We start from the raw sequence: 19,157 nt of genomic DNA, 5'->3' as shown, positions 1-19,157 counted from the left end.
GAGCATCCTTAAAATCATCAATGTAACTAACCATTGAAGATAAAACTTTTTAAATTGGTAATTGAAAACCCTATATTGACAGCTATTAATCTGAACATTGGAGTGTGTCTCAGTCATTGTCTATGGTAGTTACGGCACAAATTTACTATAAAAGGTGCAGAATAAAATGGACACTAACTAAAGAGTAAACACATAACATAGTTACAGACAACAATAATGATTAAAAAAAAGAAAAGTGCAACATACATCAAACTTGATACATGATACACTGAATTGTAATATACTGAATATGCTAGTTCACAACAGAATGCTAGGTATCTGATTTATAAATCAAAAATATACCAGAGGTTGTAAGGTCTATTACATTACATTTATGCTTTCTTACCAAAGCAACTCACAATATCATAAATCAAGTTACTGACAAATACCAGGACAATAAGTCAAGCATACATTATGTTTGCTAAGTGCCACGTAGCCAAGAAGAAAGCTCATAACATTCCTAAAATTCATATGCTAACTCAATTAAAACCAGGAAGCTACGTTACATGTACATAGAGTCCCTAAATGCCAATACATATAGACATATATAAATAGATGTGTTTCTAAGAAAACAATTAGTACATTGTATTAGTAGTGTTAGGAATAAGGTAGCGTGAAGGAAACAGCAAAACATCTTTTAAAGCATCGTGATGTGGTGACACGTGACACAAGTGCAAGCAGGTTTAAAAGACAAACCTGAGGAAATTTTCTCTTCTTATCCCTTGGATAATCAATTAGCCCTCACAGCTAGTAATGGATTAGCCATGTGTGGGCTTACCAGTGTTTATTTAGACCTGCACTGGTGGCAATTAAGTACACTTATAACACCTTCAATGAAGGTAGGCAGGTGCTTCACTAATCTTAAAACAATTAATTAAGTTTAATTAAGTTTAAGTTTGAAAACAATATGCAAGCAAGCAAGCTAATTATTTAAGTCTGGAATAACAGTGTCTTTGTCTATCATGTCCTTAATTACATCATTGAATTAAGTCTAACTTGCAAGATAACAAGATCAATGTCTCTTCTGCAAACATCATGTAGACGTTTTGTGCTTAAGTTTTAAATGATTTTCTTTCACATTGTTGAGTATTTTTTTAATGGTTCAGAGATGATCATTGAAAATTACGCTATACTCCAAGTGGCCACGTGGTGGTGCACAAATTATTGAAACATTTTGGAGTCCTTTCTGAGAGCCCATGTATTTTGCTCAAATGTGTGTATACTATCTTAACAAAGTAGCTTAATAGTGTTGTTGCTTACATCTCCTTTATGCTTTTCTTTTTCCAGGGGCTGACATTAATGTAGTAGATGCCACAAGGGGAAAGGATATACGAGAATGGGCTCTGAAAACAGGTCGCTTTGACACATTACACAGGCTTAGGCGACTGAACAGCAGGCCTCAGGCAGAACAGTTCTGTGAAAAATTTGTCCCAGAGTGGCCAGATCTGAAACAGCTAGTGGCCAAGACCACAGCCTCAAAAAGCACAGGACAGAAAGTCGCCCATCGCCTGAAGTCCACTTTCAGCTTCAGTTTTCCACAAGACCCCCAGGACAATAGCATCATGGACCATATGGTGCGAATTACCACCAGCATTCACAGTCCCTTGGTGGTCACTGGATGTCGTCCTCTGTGTCCCACAAGCCCACCAGAGATTGGCAAGAGACGCCTGGCTGTGCCTGAACTGATGCAGATGTACTCAGACAAAAACCTGGAGAAGCATGTGACACGGCACAGTAACGGCTCCATCTCTGTTTCAGGAACCTCTGTCTCTTCTGTCTCGCTGGCCTCCTGCTGCTCTGACTCGGAGCGGAGAGGCAGCGTGCTCTCAATGGCTTCTAATGGCGTCCGCAAGTTTGTCCCGTGCAGCATGGCTCATCGCAATAGTGTGTTCCCTGCTGGCTGCATCCCCCAAATCAAAGTGACCAAATCTGGAGAGCCAACACCCAAGAAGGAGAAGAAGAAGAAGAAATCCAAATATCATTTAGAGCCACCGATATGGAAGTACAAGGAGGCTAAAGTGGAGAGGGGGAAAAAGGAAAAGGAAAAAGCAGAACAAGAGAAGACTAAAAAGGAAACTAAAAAGAAGGTTAAAAAATGAAAGAAAAAATAGCTGCCAACAGATAATTGCCATGATGTCACAGCTCTCAAATGCTCCTAGGAGGTTAAAGGGAAAAGACAATGGACAATGTTTCAGTGGATATGGATAGATATTGTCCTCAATATTTTTCTTTTAACTTAGTGTATATATCATTCCACATAATTAATGACAGAACTAAAGGCTCTAGACATTTTATTAATATGTATATAATCTGATTAATACTGCAACAACCACTAGCTCTATATGTTTTACAAATGTATTCACTGTTTTACATCCATTTTTATCCAGCATATTCTCTTCTATTCTTTTTTTTTTTTTCTCTTAAGTTTACTATGGCAACATTGTTTATGTCAAAGGATGATTTTACAATGGAACTTTTTTCTCAGCCTAAAGATAATTGTTTCCATACGGTCCATACCAGTGTTATTTTTGTTTGTATTCAAGTCGAGTCAAGTCATTTTTATTTGTATGGCGCCTTTCACAACACACATCCTTTCAAAGCAGCTTTACAGAAGATCATGCATTAACAAAAAATGAAACTGTAATATCTATAATGTCTTCTATTCTTGTTGTAATTTGTTTTTATTGCACTCCACAGCAGGGTTGCCAACTTTTTGTCACACGAATACAGGACACTTGAGCCCCTTTGAATATATTGTTGATTCAATACGGGACATTTCGGCATCTGATCGGTGTCCTGCTCAAGCATCTTCCTGCTGAAATACAGGACAATAGGCTTCCCGTATGGGACATCTTCATTTCCGTCGAAATACGGGACATCCCAGCTAATATGGGACAGTTGGCAACCCTACTCCACAATCTACACTGAACAGAATTATAAACGCGACACTTTTGTTTTTGCCCCCATTTTTCATGAGCTGAACTCAAAGATCTAAGACTTTTTCTATCTACATAAAAGGCCTATTTCTCTCAAATTTTGTTCACAAATCTGTCTAAATCTGTGTTAGTGAGCACTTCTCCTTTGCCGAGATACTCCATCCACCTCACAGGTGTGGCATATCAAGATGCTGATTAGACAGCATGATTATTGCACAGGTGTGCCTTAGGCTGGCCACAATAAAAGGCCACTCTAGAATGTGCAGTTTTATCACACAGCACAATGCCACAGATGTCGCAAGTTTTGAAGGAGCGTGCAATTGGCATGCTGACTGCAGGAATGTCCACCAGAGCTGTTGCCCGTGAATTGAATGTTCATTTCTCTACCATAAGCCGTCTCCAAAGGCGTTTCAGAGAATTTGGCAGTACATCCAACCGGCCTCACAACCGCAGACCACGTGTAACCACACCAGCCCAGGACCTCCACATCCAGCATCTTCACCTCCAAGATTGTCTGAGACCAGCCACCCGGACAGCTGCTGCAACAATCGGTTTGCATAACCAAAGAATTTCTGCACAAACTGTCAGAAACCGTCTCAGGGAAGCTCATCTGCATGCTCGTCGTCCTCATCGGGGTCTCGACCTGACTGCAGTTCGTCGTCGTAACCGACTTGAGTGGGCAAATGCTCACATTCGATGGCGTCTGGCACTTTGGAGAGGTGTCTTCACGGATGAATCCCAGTTTTCACTGTACAGGGCAGATGGCAGACAGCATGGATGGCGTCGTGTGGGTGAGCGGTTTGCTGATGTCAACGTTGTGGATTGAGTGGTCCATATTGGCGGTGGGGTTATGGTATGGGCAGGCGTGTGTTATGGACAACGAACACAGGTGCATTTTATTGATGGCATTTTGAATGCACAGAGATACCGTGACGAGATCCTGAGGCCCATTGTTGTGCCATTCATCCACGACCATCACCTCATGTTGCAGCATGATAATGCACGGCCCCATGTTGCAAGGATCTGTACACAATTCCTGGAAGCTGAAAACATCCCAGTTCTTGCATGGCCAGCATACTCACCGGACATGTCACCCATTGAGCATGTTTGGGATTCTCTGGATCGGCGTATACGACAGCGTGTTCCAGTTCCTGCCAATATCCAGCAACTTCGCACAGCCATTGAAGAGGAGTGGACCAACATTCCACAGGCCACAATCAACAACCTGATCAACTCTATGCGAAGGAGATGTGTTGCACTGCGTGAGGCAAATGGTGGTCACACCAGATACTGACTGGTTTTTGGACCCCCCCCCAATACAGTAAAACTGCACATTTTAGAGTGGCCTTTTATTGTGGCTAGCCTAAGGCACACCTGTGCAATAATCATGCTGTCTAATCAGCATCTTGATATGCCACACCTGTGAGGTGGATGGAGTATCTCGGCAAAGGAGAAGTGCTCACTAACACAGATTTAGACAGATTTGTGAACAATATTTGAGAGAAATAGGCCTTTTGTGTAGATAGAAAAAGTCTTAGATCTTTGAGTTCAGCTCATGAAAAATGGGGGCAAAAACAAAAGTGTTGCGTTTATAATTTTGTTCAGTGTATATGTAGAATAATGAATCTGCTTTTTTAATTTAAGTGTATGGTATATGCATTTGTTTATCAGTTTGTCTTGCAGTGTCTCAGGGGAAGCAAACTTGCTATTGCATTGAGTGTACATTATAAGGGCACTAAACTGACTTTATGAAACACAAAATCTATTACATATCTATGCAACTCTCTTCATTTACTTACTTTTATTGTTAGACAAAATTCCATTTCAGTAAAGGGATAATTTTCCCAAAAATGAAAATTCTGTCATCTTTAGCTCACCCTTGTTGTTCCAAACCTTTACAACTTTCTTTTTTCTGTGATGAATTAATGATGACAGAATTTTCATTTTGGGGTGAACTAACCCTTTAAGGTACCTTTGCACCAGGCAAAATATGTAATGTGTGTCTGTTTATTTTCACTGAATATAAGTTGTTCATAATATTCTAGTTGGATACAAATAGGAAATGTTTTATGAAAGTATTATTAACGTAATAAGGGTTTAAATTCATTAAAGGTAAACACATCTTACTAATAACGCATGCTTTTGCACTATTCAAGTTTAATGATATCACTGGAGGTTGTAAACTAATCAGTGAGCTTGTTAAGGCAAGTATATAATTGGAACTATAAGGTCAAGATACAAAGGAGGACGAGTGGTCTTGGAACGTAATCCAATCATTGTGCCATGCTTATGTAAGTGATAAGATCCTTGCCTTGACATCTGGTGAGGTAAAAAGTTATGTATACCAAAATAACAATCTTTGCAAAATATTTTTTTTAAACAGTTTCAGTGAACACAAAAGACATGTAAAATGACATGATTTTTAGAGATTTTTTTAAGAAGTATTTTTGCCCAGCATCTTGTCCTCCGATCCCTTTCCTGATTGAGGAATGTCTGAAATAAATTGCACGGTGCTACTAAAACAAAACTCCCATGGGCTGTACTATAGAAATATATTTAGAGCTAAATCCTGTGATTGACCTTAACAGGTCAAAGCTGAAGGCATAACTTTTGTGTGAAATTCTATCAGCCAGAAAGTTGAGGGCCTAACAGAACTCTACATTAAATAAGGGAAAATATACATCCAAGCCGTGATTTTCATTAAATAAACCCTTACAGGTTGATCAGGATTAGGTCTTGTATCACTCTGAAGGGGTTTATTTTGTAATAATGACTGCCTGACTGTGTTTTGCGTAATAAAAAATGGATATGAAGCATTGATTTGAGTTCAAATGATTTGATTATGTGAGAAGAAAAAGATTGCAGACTAATATGAGAGACATCAAACCAAGGGCGTAGCCAGGAAATTACTTTTGGGTGGGCCTCAATAAAAATGGATGTGCCACATTTTTGCCCAAATATTTTTCTCCAACTTTTCCAGAAAGGCAGCACATTCAAACAATTCTTTCACATTCTTAAAGCAGAATTTATACATTTTTTTAACTATTATATACAGTGTGTGTGTGTGTGTGTATATATATATATATATATATATATATATATATATATGAAGTAAAAAAAAATTATCTCTAATATTCTGGGTGGGCCTGGGTCTAATTTCCACCCTTGGCTATGCTACTGCATGAAACTAGCACAGCTATGCCAAAAATTGTTTGCCTGAGACAAGATAGTCAACAGATTAGCAATCATTATGCAAAACATTTGACCACAGAATGATGCAATTGACCAATCAGAATGAAGAATTCTTGAGTGCAATAAAAAGTTTTAATAGTTTTGATAGGCACTCTTAAATGTACATTTCAGTTTTTTGTGTATATTGTGTTCTTTAGTAATATGAAGCAAAATTTTATTTTTATGAAAATGTATTACTTAATTATCTTGATTCTTTCAAATAAGTAGTAATAAAGAAGAAGTAACGAAGTTGCCTCCTTTGCTCTATATTATTGCTCAGCCCTGGTTTCAGATTTTAATCTCTGAGGAGCTTCTGAATTTAGTGGGGATGCTCTAGAAGTTAAAGTGAAGATGCAATGAAGCACCAACGTTATCCAGTTGATGGTGCTTTAACATCTGTTTGATGGTTTTTTGCACCCTCAAGCACCCCCACTGAACCGGGCATGTCAGTCATGGGCAAACATATAGTATTTCTGTTAATAGATCTCTGAGAAAAGACAGAATTAAAAACCAAACATATCACGGGAAGATATGTTAATGTAAATAAATAAATGAATACTGTTCAAATACTGTTGTCACGTTTATGTAGTTTGTCCTTGTTTTCATGTCTTTTTTTTTTTTTAAGTTTAGTTCCTGTTCAGGTCATGTGGTTCCATGTCATGTTATTTCCTGTTTCCCTGCCATGTCATGTGATTCCCTGTTTCCATGTCAAGTCATGTGATCATCCTGTTTCCCTCCATGTTCATGTGTCTTGTTTTCATTGGTTTATTGTCTTGTTAACTCGTTATCAGTTCTAGTTTGTCATTGATTTAAGTTTATTAGTCTTGTTATCTTGTTTATAGTTCTGTCTGTTTATTGGTTGTCTTGTTACCCATGTCCATGTATTTATACCCTCATGTTTGCCATAGTCCTTTGTGAGGTATTGTGTTTGTGTAATGTTGGTTCTATGGTCAAGTCAAGTCGTTTATGGCTGTTTTGTTTCACGTTTTATTTACGGTTTTTGGATTCCACGTTTGTAATAAACTGCACTTGGGTTCTTCACATCATCTTGTCTTCGTCTGCCTGTCATTACCTTGCCAGCCATCATTACAACTGTCCTCATACTCTGATCTGAGGAATGCCAGCTGTGTCTGAAAACAGGAGCCAAGACTGTGGATTAAAAAAGATCTGCAAAGAAAAAAAATCCCCTGCATGAACATTTTCTCCTGCCTTATGCACTATAGAGAGTGTAACTTAATGATGTAGGTTAAGTTAATACTAACCTTGGAAATTTACTCCTGATTATGTTGAAATTAATGAGAGATGGCATTTCCGTTTCTGTCATATCTATCAGATACACATGTACAGCTAACTGAGATTCCTCTTTGCCTCACTGGACCACATGGGAGGCTTCAAGCTCCTGTGGTAGATGTCATCATGACCTCAGGTCAGTCTGTCTTTAGCAATGTCTCATCAAATGTGTCCACTGTCCATCGGTGTCCAATCTCCTTTACAACAACAAATTCATGAACAAAGGATCACCAGTTTCATTACTAATTACTTATTTGTCATTTATACAACAGTTAGTTCTGGGCTTTGAATCTAATTGGATGAGCTACGTTAGTCCATCAGGACTGGAATTTGTTTCTCTCTACTTCTCCATGTTCATTACTTTCCAAATATTCGTGGAAATTTGTATTAATTGGTAATTTTTTATTTTATTTACTGATTTGTTCAGTGACCATTCCAGGAGAATACATATTTACTTCAGTAGGTGGGGACAGATGAGCATCTTTTATGTAACGAGTGAATCATTCAATCAATGACTTAACCTATTAAAAAACTCAAGAATCCTTCATCACCAAACAATTGAAAGATTCAGTCCCTTAAAGCTACACTATGTAACTTTCTTCTGTTAAAAAATAACAAAATGTTATTAATGAGAGAGTGCAACAAAAATCCATCTTCCAAACCATGTCTTTATTTTACCCAAATACACTTTGATAAACCTAGAATAATAATTTATATTTTAGAGCTGTTGGGACAGATTTCACAGGAAATTGCATATATATGTCATGGATTATTCAAAACAGCAAACCTCCTGGGAATCACCTGTTGTAAAAACAAAGAAACCCCAAACAGAGCAGAGTCTGCAAGCAAAAAGGGAAAGCAACAGAGTCTGTAATAAAACCCGAATCAACATCGCTTGGCTTTTCAGAATTTAAAAGCAACCCAGAGAAAGCTTTTTTCTTGCTCAACAGGTAAGATATTTTATTGATGTGATTTATGTATAGTTGTGTAATCACACATACACACACGTCTGAGTGTGTGTAGTGAAATACAATAATTATACTGTAATCGGTGCAGAACATTTCACTTGCTAGCACACATGTGTATTTTTCTTTATAATGGCAATAATTAATATAAATAAATCCTTTAGTCCTAGGCTTGCCAAGGACATGTGAGTCTTGAAATTATGTTGACCACTGGTTGGTAACTATAGCCTAGTTTCCATCCACTTTTCGTGTTATTATGTTATGGACAAAGTGAATATGCGTAAAAAAAAGTTTGGGAAATTTGCCGTCTTCTGCCTGTTTCCATTCAAATGGCCTTTTATCGATAAAAATGATGTACATGATGACGTCATGCCTAAAAAAACACTTTGTCACATAAGTTTTGGTTTATAGCAAAAGAAATCTGCTCTTAAGCCATTTCCATACAGAAATGTGTGTTTATCGCTAAATGTGTACCTTTTGCCTCCCAGATGTCCCTAATGTTTTTTCCTCCAAAGTTTTGGTAAAATGGGGAGAGTATTGAGACAATTCATTGAAATTAGCCAGCTTGCTATCATTTTAATTTCACAAATAAATGCAATCGTCATGGTTACTCGCATAACCTCCATTCCCTGATGGAGAGAACGAGACATTGTGTCGATGTAGTGACATTAGGGGTCACTCTTGGGAGCCCGAGACACCTCTGGTATTTGATAAAAGGCCAATGAAAATTGGTGAGTGGTATTTGCATGCCACTCCTCCGGACATACGGGTATAAAATGAGCTGGCGTGCAACCACTCATTCAGGTTTTATGCTGAGGAGCCGAGACAAGGTCCGGCCATTTCAGCGGGTAGTTCAGCGTTGTGGCAGGAGGACACGACATCTCGTTCCCTCCATCAGGGTACGGAGGTTATGCAAGTAACCATGACGTTCCCTATCTGCCACTCACTCGACGTTGGGTCGATGTAGTGACACTAGGGGTCCCTATACAAAACGCCGCAACTGGCTGAACTGTGTTATGTGAACTGGCGGTGTGTGACGGGCAGACCACTGTGTGCCTCATAGCCAGTGCACCAGGCCGACACATAACCTCCCCAACATAGTTATGAGTGTCGAACGGCCCTTTGGGGACATGTCGACTACCCAAAAGATAGAGACAGGCTAGCCCAGTCGTGGCATCTTTTCCCCTTATTTTTTTCCCACTCCCTATAAAAAGGGGGAATATCGTCGGGGGGGTGTGCCTCCCAAGGGGAGGACACCGCGGAGACCACACCTCGCCCAGAGAGAGGGGGGGATTTTTAAGTGGAAAATACGTTACATGGTCTTGCCGAACTATGTCGGAAGTATGTCATGTGGAGAAGTCTCATGGTAGATCCTACCCAACGGGGGAGGAGTTACTACAAACATGGAGACTGTGGCAGAGGGGGCTCTGCCCAAGGAAGATGCAGTTTGCCAACAGGGAAACGAAGTAGCGGAAGATATACATCGCATGGGGTTACCTTACAGGGAACCGCCACATGCGGAACACCTACCCCAGAACAGGGCTCTTTGTTAGCATGTGTACTGGGCCAGCAGCGAGTCTCTCCGAAAACTCGACTGCCACAGGGCTCGGAGGAAGTCAACCAGGGAACATAGTTTGTGAACACTACTGGGAATTAATGGCGCATGTCTTTAGCTCAGAGGAGGTGAAAGGTGCTATGTACAAGCGATACACCCGGCCGGCTATCCCGGGCTTATCTGGTTGTATTGCGTGCCACTACCCGGGACAAAACCAGTTCCACCCGGAGGTTGTAGAACCTCGCAAAGCCCAGCCTGCTGCTCTGCAAATGTCTGTTAGAGAGGCACACCTGGCCAGGGCCCAGGAGGCCGCTACACCCCTGGTAGAATGGGCTCATAGCCCTACTGGGGGCGACACGTCCTGGGCGTTATATGCCATAGCTATGGCGTCAATGAGCCAGTGGGCGATCCTCTGCTTGGAGACAGTGCTTCCTTTCCGCTGTGCACCAAATCAGACAAAGAGCTGCTCAGAGATACTAAAGCTCTGCATGCGATCCAAATAGATGCATAAAGCATGCACCGGACACAGCAACAACAGGGCTGGGTCTGCCTCCTCCTGGGGCAGCGCTCACAGGTTCACCACCTGCTCCCTAAAAGGGGTCGTGGGAACCTTGGGCACATAGCCCAGTCGGGGTCTCAAGATCACGTGAGAGTAGCCCGGACCGAACTCCAGGCACGTTTCACTGACAAAAAAACGCTTTCAGGTCTCCTACCCTCTTGATGGAAGTGAGTGCAGTCAGGAGGGCAGTCTTCAAGGAGAGTGCCTTAAGCTCAGCTGACTGCAAAGGCTCAAAGGGGGCTCTCTGTAGACCCTGAAGAACTACAGAGAGGTCCCATGCTGGAACGAGGCGCGGTCTGGAGGGGTTCAGCCTCCTGGCACCTCTCAGGAACCTGATGATCAGGTCGTGCTTCCCTAAGGACTTACCGTCCACTGTGTCGTGGTGTGCTGCTATAGCAGCAAAATAAACCTTCAAGGTGGAAGGGGACAGCCGCCCTTCCAACCTCTCCTGCAGGAAGGAAAGTACTGATCCGACTGCACATCTCTGGGGGTCTTCCTGTCGGGAAGAACACCACTTAGCGAACAGACACCACTTAATGGCATACAGGCGCCTCGTAGAGGGGGCCATAGCCTGAGTGATCGTGTCTACCACCACAGGTGGTAGACCGCTTAGGTCTTCTGCGTCCCATCCAGACATGGAGATTCCAGAGGTCTGGTCGCGGGTGCCAGATGGTGCCCCGTCCCTGAGAAAGAAGGTCCTTCCTCAGGGGAATTCGCCGGGGGGGCTGTCGCGAGGAGCGTGAGGTCCAAGAACCACGTCTGGGTGGGCCAGTAGGGTGCTAGCAGGACGACCTGCTCCTCATCCTCCCTGACCTTGCACAGAGTCTGTGCAAGTAGGCTCACTGGGGAAAACGCATATTTGCACAGGCCAGGGGGCCAGCTGTGTGCCAGCGCGTCTATGCTGAGAAGTGCCTCGGACAGGGCGTACCAGAGCGGGCAGTGGGAGGATTCTTGGGAGGCGAACAGGTCTACCTATGCCTGTCTGAATCGACTCCAGATCAGCTGGACCACCTGAGGGTGGAGTCTCCACTCTCCCCTGAGGGTAACCTGTCGTGACAGCGTGTCCGCTGCAGTGTTGAGGTCGCCCGGGATGTGAGTGGCTCACAGCGACTTGAGGTGCTGCTGACTCCAGAGGAGGAGACGGTGGGCGAGTTGTGACATACAACGAGAGCGCAGACTGCCTTGGCGGTTGACACATGCTACCATTGCCGTGTTGTCTGTCCGAACTAACACGTGCTTGCCCTGGATCAACGGCCAGAACCTCCGCAGGGTGAGCAGAATTGTCAACAACTCGAGGCAGTTGATGTGCCAATGCAGCCGCGGGCCCGTCCATAAGCCTGCGGCTTTGTGCCCGTTGCAAACAGTGCCCCAGCCCGTTTTGGAGGCATCTGTCATGACCATGATATGCCTGGAGACCTGCTCTAGGGGAACGCCTGCCCGTAGAAATGTGAGGTCGGTCCAAGGACTGAAGAGACGGTGACAGACTGGCATGATGACCACGCGATGTGTCCCGCAGCGCCATGCCCATCTCGGGACTCGAGTCTGAAGCCAGTGCTGAAGCAGTCTCATATGCATCAACCTGAACGGGGTGGCCACCGCTGAGGATGCCATATGCCCCAGGAGCCTCTGAAAGAGTTTCAGTGTAACCGCTGTTTTCTGTTTGAACGCCTTCAAACAGGTCAGCACCGACTGTGCACGCTCGTTCGTGAGGCGTGCTGTCAATGAGACTGAGTCCAGCTCCAAACCGAGAAAAGAGATGCTCTGAACCGGGAGGAGCTTGCTCTTTTCCCAGTTGACCCGAAGCCCTAATCGGCTGTGGTGCGAGAGCACCAAGTCCCTATGTGCACACAACATGTCCCGAGAGTGAGCTTGGATTAAAAAATTAGTGAGTGGTTGCACGCCAGCTCCTTTTATACCCGTATGTCCGGGGGAGTGGCATGCAAATACCACTCACCAATTTTCATTGGCCTTTTATCAAAGACCAGAGGTGTCTCGGGCTCCCAAGAGTGACCCCTAGTGTCACTACATCAACACAACGTCGAGTGAGTGACAGATAGGGAACCAAAATATTAAAGAAAAATTATGCAGTGTAATATCAGGGTTTACATCTAATACATTCCTGATATTCAATAGGCTATTTTGAACAATCATCTAATCTAAAGCATTGCCCTCACAATTGCACCATATCCTGCATATTTTTCAGCAACTTTTAACGACCAACTGAACTTGATTGCCATCTAAAATTAATTTTAGCGTCATAATGTAATTTACATTTTCTGAAGAATCTCATCAAATGCGATCCGAGGTAAAGAGCGTTAGATTTAAAATATTGAAAAGTTTTAAAATGTTCAAAAGCTTATTTTCTGAAAGTGAACTCAGCATTGGAAAAATAGTTCTGATAGTTTACAGTCTTGAAAAAAAGTGTAGAACATTCTGAGAGTCATTCAGCCACTTTTTTCATCTACAGAACAGGGTATGGCTAATTTAAGTTTGTGTAAAGAAAAGGCATACATAGGTCTAAAAAAAATATATATATATATTTTTTTTTTCATTTGGTAATTAATTATTTTAATTTAATGCTTTATTCATTTGGTAATTTATTTAATTTAATACAGGGAATTTTGAGGTTACGTGACGCCATGCAAGGAGCAGACGTGTGAGCAACGAGCTCTGCACACTTTGCTGAATTTTCGATTATTTTCATATTATAATCTGGTGAAATTTGTTACACCCAGTTACACATTTGCCCTTTGTTGCAAAACATGGCAAAGAAGTCAAAATCCTCGGGCTCTGGAGACATTAAAAGACACTTACGTATTCAGAATGAAAGCCCCGACAGGCCTACAGACCGGGGACTTGATTTGGATGGCGCGGCGGGAGAAGGAATCCAGCGTCAGTTGTCCAACATGTCGGTGATGTTGGCGACCAAAGTTGATCTGGAACATCTCCTTAAAAAGCTTGAAGATCTTGAAAATAGAAGCCGCAGGAATAACGTTTGAATTGTTGGAATTCCTGAGCATGAGGAGGGCAGACATATGGTGAAATTCCTAGACGAGTTTTTCCCGAGTCTGCTCGACATAACAGGCCACAAGCTGGAAATCGAGCAAGCTCACAGAGTGCCAGCTCGGAGATCTGCTGAGGGAGACAGGCCCAGATCGATTCTGGCCAGATTTCTGAGATCATCCGATAAAGATCTTGTGTTGCGCCAGGCGAGGAGCAAAGGGAAGCTTTCTTGGAAGAACCATAATATACTTTCCGAGTTCGACAAGAGAGAAACGCGATCGGTTCAAGGAATGTAAGAAACTCTTACATCAGAAAAAGATCTCGTTTGCTCTGATGTTCCCGGCTACACTGAGAATAGAAACGAAGGTCGGTCGCAAAGTATTTACATGTCCAAATCTGGCAATGTCTTTTATAGAATCAGTGTCTGAGTAAACCATTGGATGTTTCTCATGTGAGTGGGCCTGACTCGCTGTACTAACTCTTGAGGAAGCTGGGCGACATTTTGGATTTTTTGCGTTGGCTCAGCTGAGCGGCTGGAGCTTGATTTGTGAATAACACTTTTCCTTAAAGAAACTTTTGCATTGATGAAAGATTACTTTTGCATTGAAGTTCCCGGACAGATTGAGAGTGGACACTATGGATGACCGCAAAATATCTACATGCTGCTCACACAAAGGATGTTTTTTATGAAGTCGACGGATTATGTAAATCATGGTATATACTTTTATGCAGCCTCCGAGTGAACTGACTCGATCATCCGGGAACCGGGATGCCGGTTTTGTTTATTTTGTATTGGTTCCGCCTAGTGGCAGGAGCTTGTTCTAGTGAATAACACTCCTTTGGAACAGCTGTGAATTAATCTGTTCATTCTTCGTACTTATTCCTCCTGCTGGCTGTAGTTTGTTTTGAGTTTTTTTACGAGACTTTGGAATGATTATGTCATCCGCTGAACTCATAACAGCTGGCTCACTGAACATTCGTTTGTCTGTCCGAGGAATCTGAATGGTTTTATATCAGCTGAAATTTGTTTTGTGGAAGATCACACCTTTGAGACAGTTCTGTGAATGAATCTACACATTCTTTGTGTTCATTCTTCCTATTGACTGGGTTTATTTTACAAAGTATTTTCTGTTATGTAAATTGAGCAATCCGATGGCAAAGTTGTTGTGGGGGCTCATGGGCGTTCATGGACCTTTTGAGTTTGAGGGATTGCCGCCGGTTGGCGCTGTCGTGCGCGGGGTTAATGGGCACGTTTTTCTTTTTTCTGTTTGTTTTGTTCCGGGGGATGTTCGGGGGTTGATTGTTTCACTAATGGGGAATGTGGTCTATATAATTTTGTTTTTGACACACAATTAATTTTTTCTACAATATCAATATGTCAAATGTTAATATGAGTATACTATCTCTCTCCACATGGAATGTGAATGGGCTGGGGCACCCCATAAAAAGAAGGAAGGTTATTACTTTTCTTAAACGTAAGAAATATGATATAGTGTTTCTTCAAGAAACGCATCTTTCCCCGCAGGAAGCTGAAAAATTTGGGAAGATATGGGGTGGACATGTTTTCTTTAGTACTGGCTCAAGTAAGAGCAAGGGAGTCATTATATTGGTAAATAAACATCTACAATTCAAATGTCTCAAACAGATTAAAGTTAAATTAGGAAGAGTAATTATTGTGTTAGTTGAAATTCAGGGGCAAAGGTTGATTTTGGCTAATATTTACGCACCTAACGCTGATGATCAGGGCTTTTTTATAGATCTTGAAGGGATGTTGCAAGCCGCTGGCACCCCTCATGATATAATATTGGGAGGAGACTTTAATCTTTTGATGGATTCAGTCTTTGATCATAGTGAAGCAAAAGTGTGCAAGCCCCCTAGAGCAACATTGACACTTCACAGGAAGTGTAAAAATCTTGGTCTTACAGATATTTGGAGACTTTTGAAACCATCTGGTAGGGACTATACATTTTTTTCATCAGTCCATAAGATTTATTCTAGAATAGATTTTTTTTTTTTTGATATCCAAATCCCTCATTTCATCTGTTGTTGATTGCTCAATTGGAAATATTTTAGTCTCAGATCATGCTCTGGTGAGTTTAGAGGTGATGCCACATATAGAGAAAAATAAATCTTATAGTTGGCGCCTTAATGTGTCTCTTTGCAAAATCCTGATTTCCAACATATGCTAAAGACTGAAATCAGTGTTTATATGGAGACCAACTGGTCCTCAGTATCCTCCGTGGGCGTGGCTTGGGAGGCATTTAAGGCGGTTCTTAGGGGTCGGATCATACAGTATGCCTCATTCATTAAAAATCCAAAGCACAAGAACTTGTGGAGTTGGAAGGAAATATTAAAAGTGCTAAGGCAGAGCTGAAGAGCCGTATGTCATCTGATGGCCTCAGACAATTGACCCGATTGAAATATAGATATAATACTATTTTGTCACGGAAAGTGGAGTTTTGGTTGTTCAGGGCAAGACAGTCATACTTTGAGACAGATGATAAAGCAGGAAAACTTTTGGCTAGATATATAAAGCAGAGAGAGTCTTTTTCTATCATTCCCTCTTGCTTGTGGTGAAATATTTACCTCGACTATTGATATTAATAATGCCTTTAAAGAGTTCTATCTTGATCTCTATAGGTCCACGTCTTCAACCACTGATGAAGATATTAGGAACTTTGTGGATCCATTAGATCTCCCTAAACTGACGACTGAGCAAAAAAATTCTCTTGATTCTGAGATAACCTTGGAGGAGCTTGTTGAGGTAATTAAAGCCTTGTCTACAGGCAAGGCTCCGGGGCCTGATGGCTTTGCCGCTGAGTTTTTCAAATCTTATGCTACAGAACTGGCTCCACTTTTGTTAGAAGTTTATACTGATTCATTAAAGAATGGAAAGCTTCCACCAACCATGACACAAGCCCGGATCAGTCTGATTCTAAAAAAGGACAAAGATCCAAGTGAGTGTAAAAGTTACTGCCCAATTTCCCTGATCCAGTTAGATGTAAAAATTTTGTCCAAAATTCTGGCTAATCGATTAAGTAAAGTTATGACATCACTTATACATATAGATCAGGTGGGGTTTATTCGAGGCCGTAGTTCTTCTGATAATATTAGGCGTCTCATCAATATCATGTGGTCAATAGTGAATGATCAATCTCCGGTTGCTGCCATCTCTCTTGATGCCGAAAAGGCGTTTGATATAGTAGAATGGGATTATCTTTTTAAGATTTTGGAAAGGTATGGGTTCGAGAATACATTTATTGGTTGGATTAAGTTACTTTATAGACACCCTGTAACAGCGGTACAAACAAATGGATTAATTTCAGATTATTTTACTCTGGATAGGGGCACCCGGCAGGGTTGCCCTCTTTCCCCATTATTGTTCTGTCTTGCCTGGAACCATTAGCAGCCGCGATAAGAAAGGAGGATGATTTTCCAGGGGTGACGGCGGGAGGTGTAGCGCATAAGCTTCTGCTTTACGCAGATGATATTTTATTATTCGTCTCCGATCCCACTAGATCCATGCCTTGCCTCCACAGAATTATTAACTCCTTTTCCAAATTCTCAGGATACAAAGTCTATTGGTCTAAATCTGAAGCTTTGGCTTTGACAGCGTAATGTCCAGTAACAGCCTTCCAGCCGGGTGCCTTCCAGTGGCCCAAACAGGGAATTAAGTGTTTGGGAATTTTATTCCCAGCAAATTTGTCTGATTTAGTCAGAGTTAATTTTGATCCCTTAATAAAAAGGTTTTCGAATGATGTGGGCAGGTGGGCTTCATTACACTTATCGATGATTGGGAAGGTTAATGTTATTAAAATGAATTGCATTCCAAAATTTAACTACCTGCTACAGTCTCTCCCTGTAGATGTCCCTCTCTCTTATTTTAAGCAATTTGATAGCATAGTGAAGTCCTTCATTTGGAATGGTAAACGTCCCAGGTTAAATTTCAGTAAGTTACATAGGCTGATTGACAAAGGTGAGTTAGGCCTACCCAAGATTTTATTTTATTATTATGCATTCAGTCTTAGACATTTGGTTCATTGGTCGCTTCCACCTGAGAGAGCTCCTCCCTGGTTTTGTATTGAAAAGGAAGTTCTTGCCCCTATCTCGCCACTGCAAAGCCTTTCAATTAAACTAGCTGGAGAGGTTAAGTCGCACCCCGTTATTTTGCATTTGCACTCGATATGGACAAAAGTGTCCAGAGTGTTTAATTCTGATATTTATTTAAACGTAGCCTCGAGCATATGGCTGAACCCTAAACTATGTATTAATAAGTCCCCTTTCTGTTGGTCAGATTGGATTGTGAGGGGGGTTAATACACTTGCTGACCTGTATGAGGGTGGAGTATTGAGATCTTTTGAAAATTTGATTCAACATTTTGGGATTCCCAGATCTCAATTTTATAAGTATTTACAGCTGCGCCACCTGCTCTGCTCTGTTTTTGGGAGTAGCATACATCCCCCTAGAGCGGCAGATACTCTGGAAGTGGTGATTGCTGCTTTTGGGAAGGGTCATGAGGCATCAGTGTATTACTCCTTGTTAATTCAGAGTCTGGGGGATGGAGTTTTAATGTATCTTAAAAGATTATGAGAGAAAGATTTAAACTTGGTATTGGAGGAGGGAGTGTGGGCAAGGATTCTAAAAAACATAAAGTCTGCATCTAGAGATGCAAGGGTTCGCCTTATGCAATTTAAGATTTTACATAGATTTTATTGGACCCCCTCTAGATTGTATAGGCTTGGTCTTAAGGACACACCCATATGCTGGCGATGCCATACTGAAGATGGAGACACCATCCATGTTTTTTGGGGGTGCCTTAAGATCCAAGAATTTTGGCTGAAGGTGCAATGTTTTGTGTGTGATGTGTTGGGCACTCAGGTCTCGTTCTGCCCCAGACTCTGTATTTTGGGAGATAGGGAGGTCATGGATTTGGTAGATAAGTACATGAAGGACTGGGTTTTGACCGGTGTGATGATTGGTAGGCAGTTTATTTTGAGGAGTTGGAAGTCAGATGGAGCACCCTCTTTCCCGGAGTGGTGCACGGAGATGGGGAGGGTGGCTGCCTTCGAAGAGGGGTCGAGCATTAGGATGGGGGTTAGGGAAACATACAATAAGAAATGGGGCAATTATTTAGCATTTTTGAGGGAATCTCGAGGTGGGGCGGTGGAGGGAGTAATTTAGAGTTTATTTATTTATTTATTTTTTTATTTTTATTTTTTTTTATTATTATACTTGATTATTGTATGTTATTTTATGTTGTTGTTTTAGTTTCTGTGTGTGTGTCTATATTCTATTGACCACAGGGGTGTTCGTGGGGGGGTCAGGGTGGGTTGAGAGTTTGGTAGGGGGAGGGGATATAGTGGGGGTTTAATGTTTAAAGTTTTTGATTCATTATATAGATGTTGTTGTATTTCTTGTGTTAGTTTATGAATCAATACAAATTTGAATAACAAAACAAAAAATACCTGGAATTTTGGCAGCATTTTTTCAAAAGTATAAACAGTAATTTTACAGAATTGGGTTGTATGTTAATGTTTCAAAAAGCACACTGATGCTTTCCTCGTAGTATTGTGTATTTA

The 19,157-nt window shown here is 41.6% G+C and overlaps 1 protein-coding gene across 1 annotated transcript in view; it reads left to right on the top strand.

The window, feature by feature from the left end:
- LOC127419165 (photoreceptor ankyrin repeat protein-like) overlaps positions 1-3,000 on the top strand; it is a 32,102-nt gene extending 29,102 nt beyond the window's left edge. Inside the window, exon 5 of the mRNA XM_051660339.1 lies at positions 1,327-3,000. Coding sequence (XP_051516299.1) covers positions 1,327-2,138 — 812 coding nt within the window. The 3' untranslated portion in view covers positions 2,139-3,000. The remainder of the gene's footprint in view (positions 1-1,326) is intronic.
- Positions 3,001-19,157: the final 16,157 nt, after the last annotated feature.

The sequence above is a fragment of the Myxocyprinus asiaticus genome, chromosome 28 (assembly GCF_019703515.2).
Source record: "Myxocyprinus asiaticus isolate MX2 ecotype Aquarium Trade chromosome 28, UBuf_Myxa_2, whole genome shotgun sequence".
Lineage (NCBI taxonomy): Eukaryota > Metazoa > Chordata > Actinopteri > Cypriniformes > Catostomidae > Myxocyprinus > Myxocyprinus asiaticus.
The sequence above is the reverse complement of the archived record's forward strand: the minus strand, read 5'-3'. Positions and strand labels throughout refer to the sequence as shown.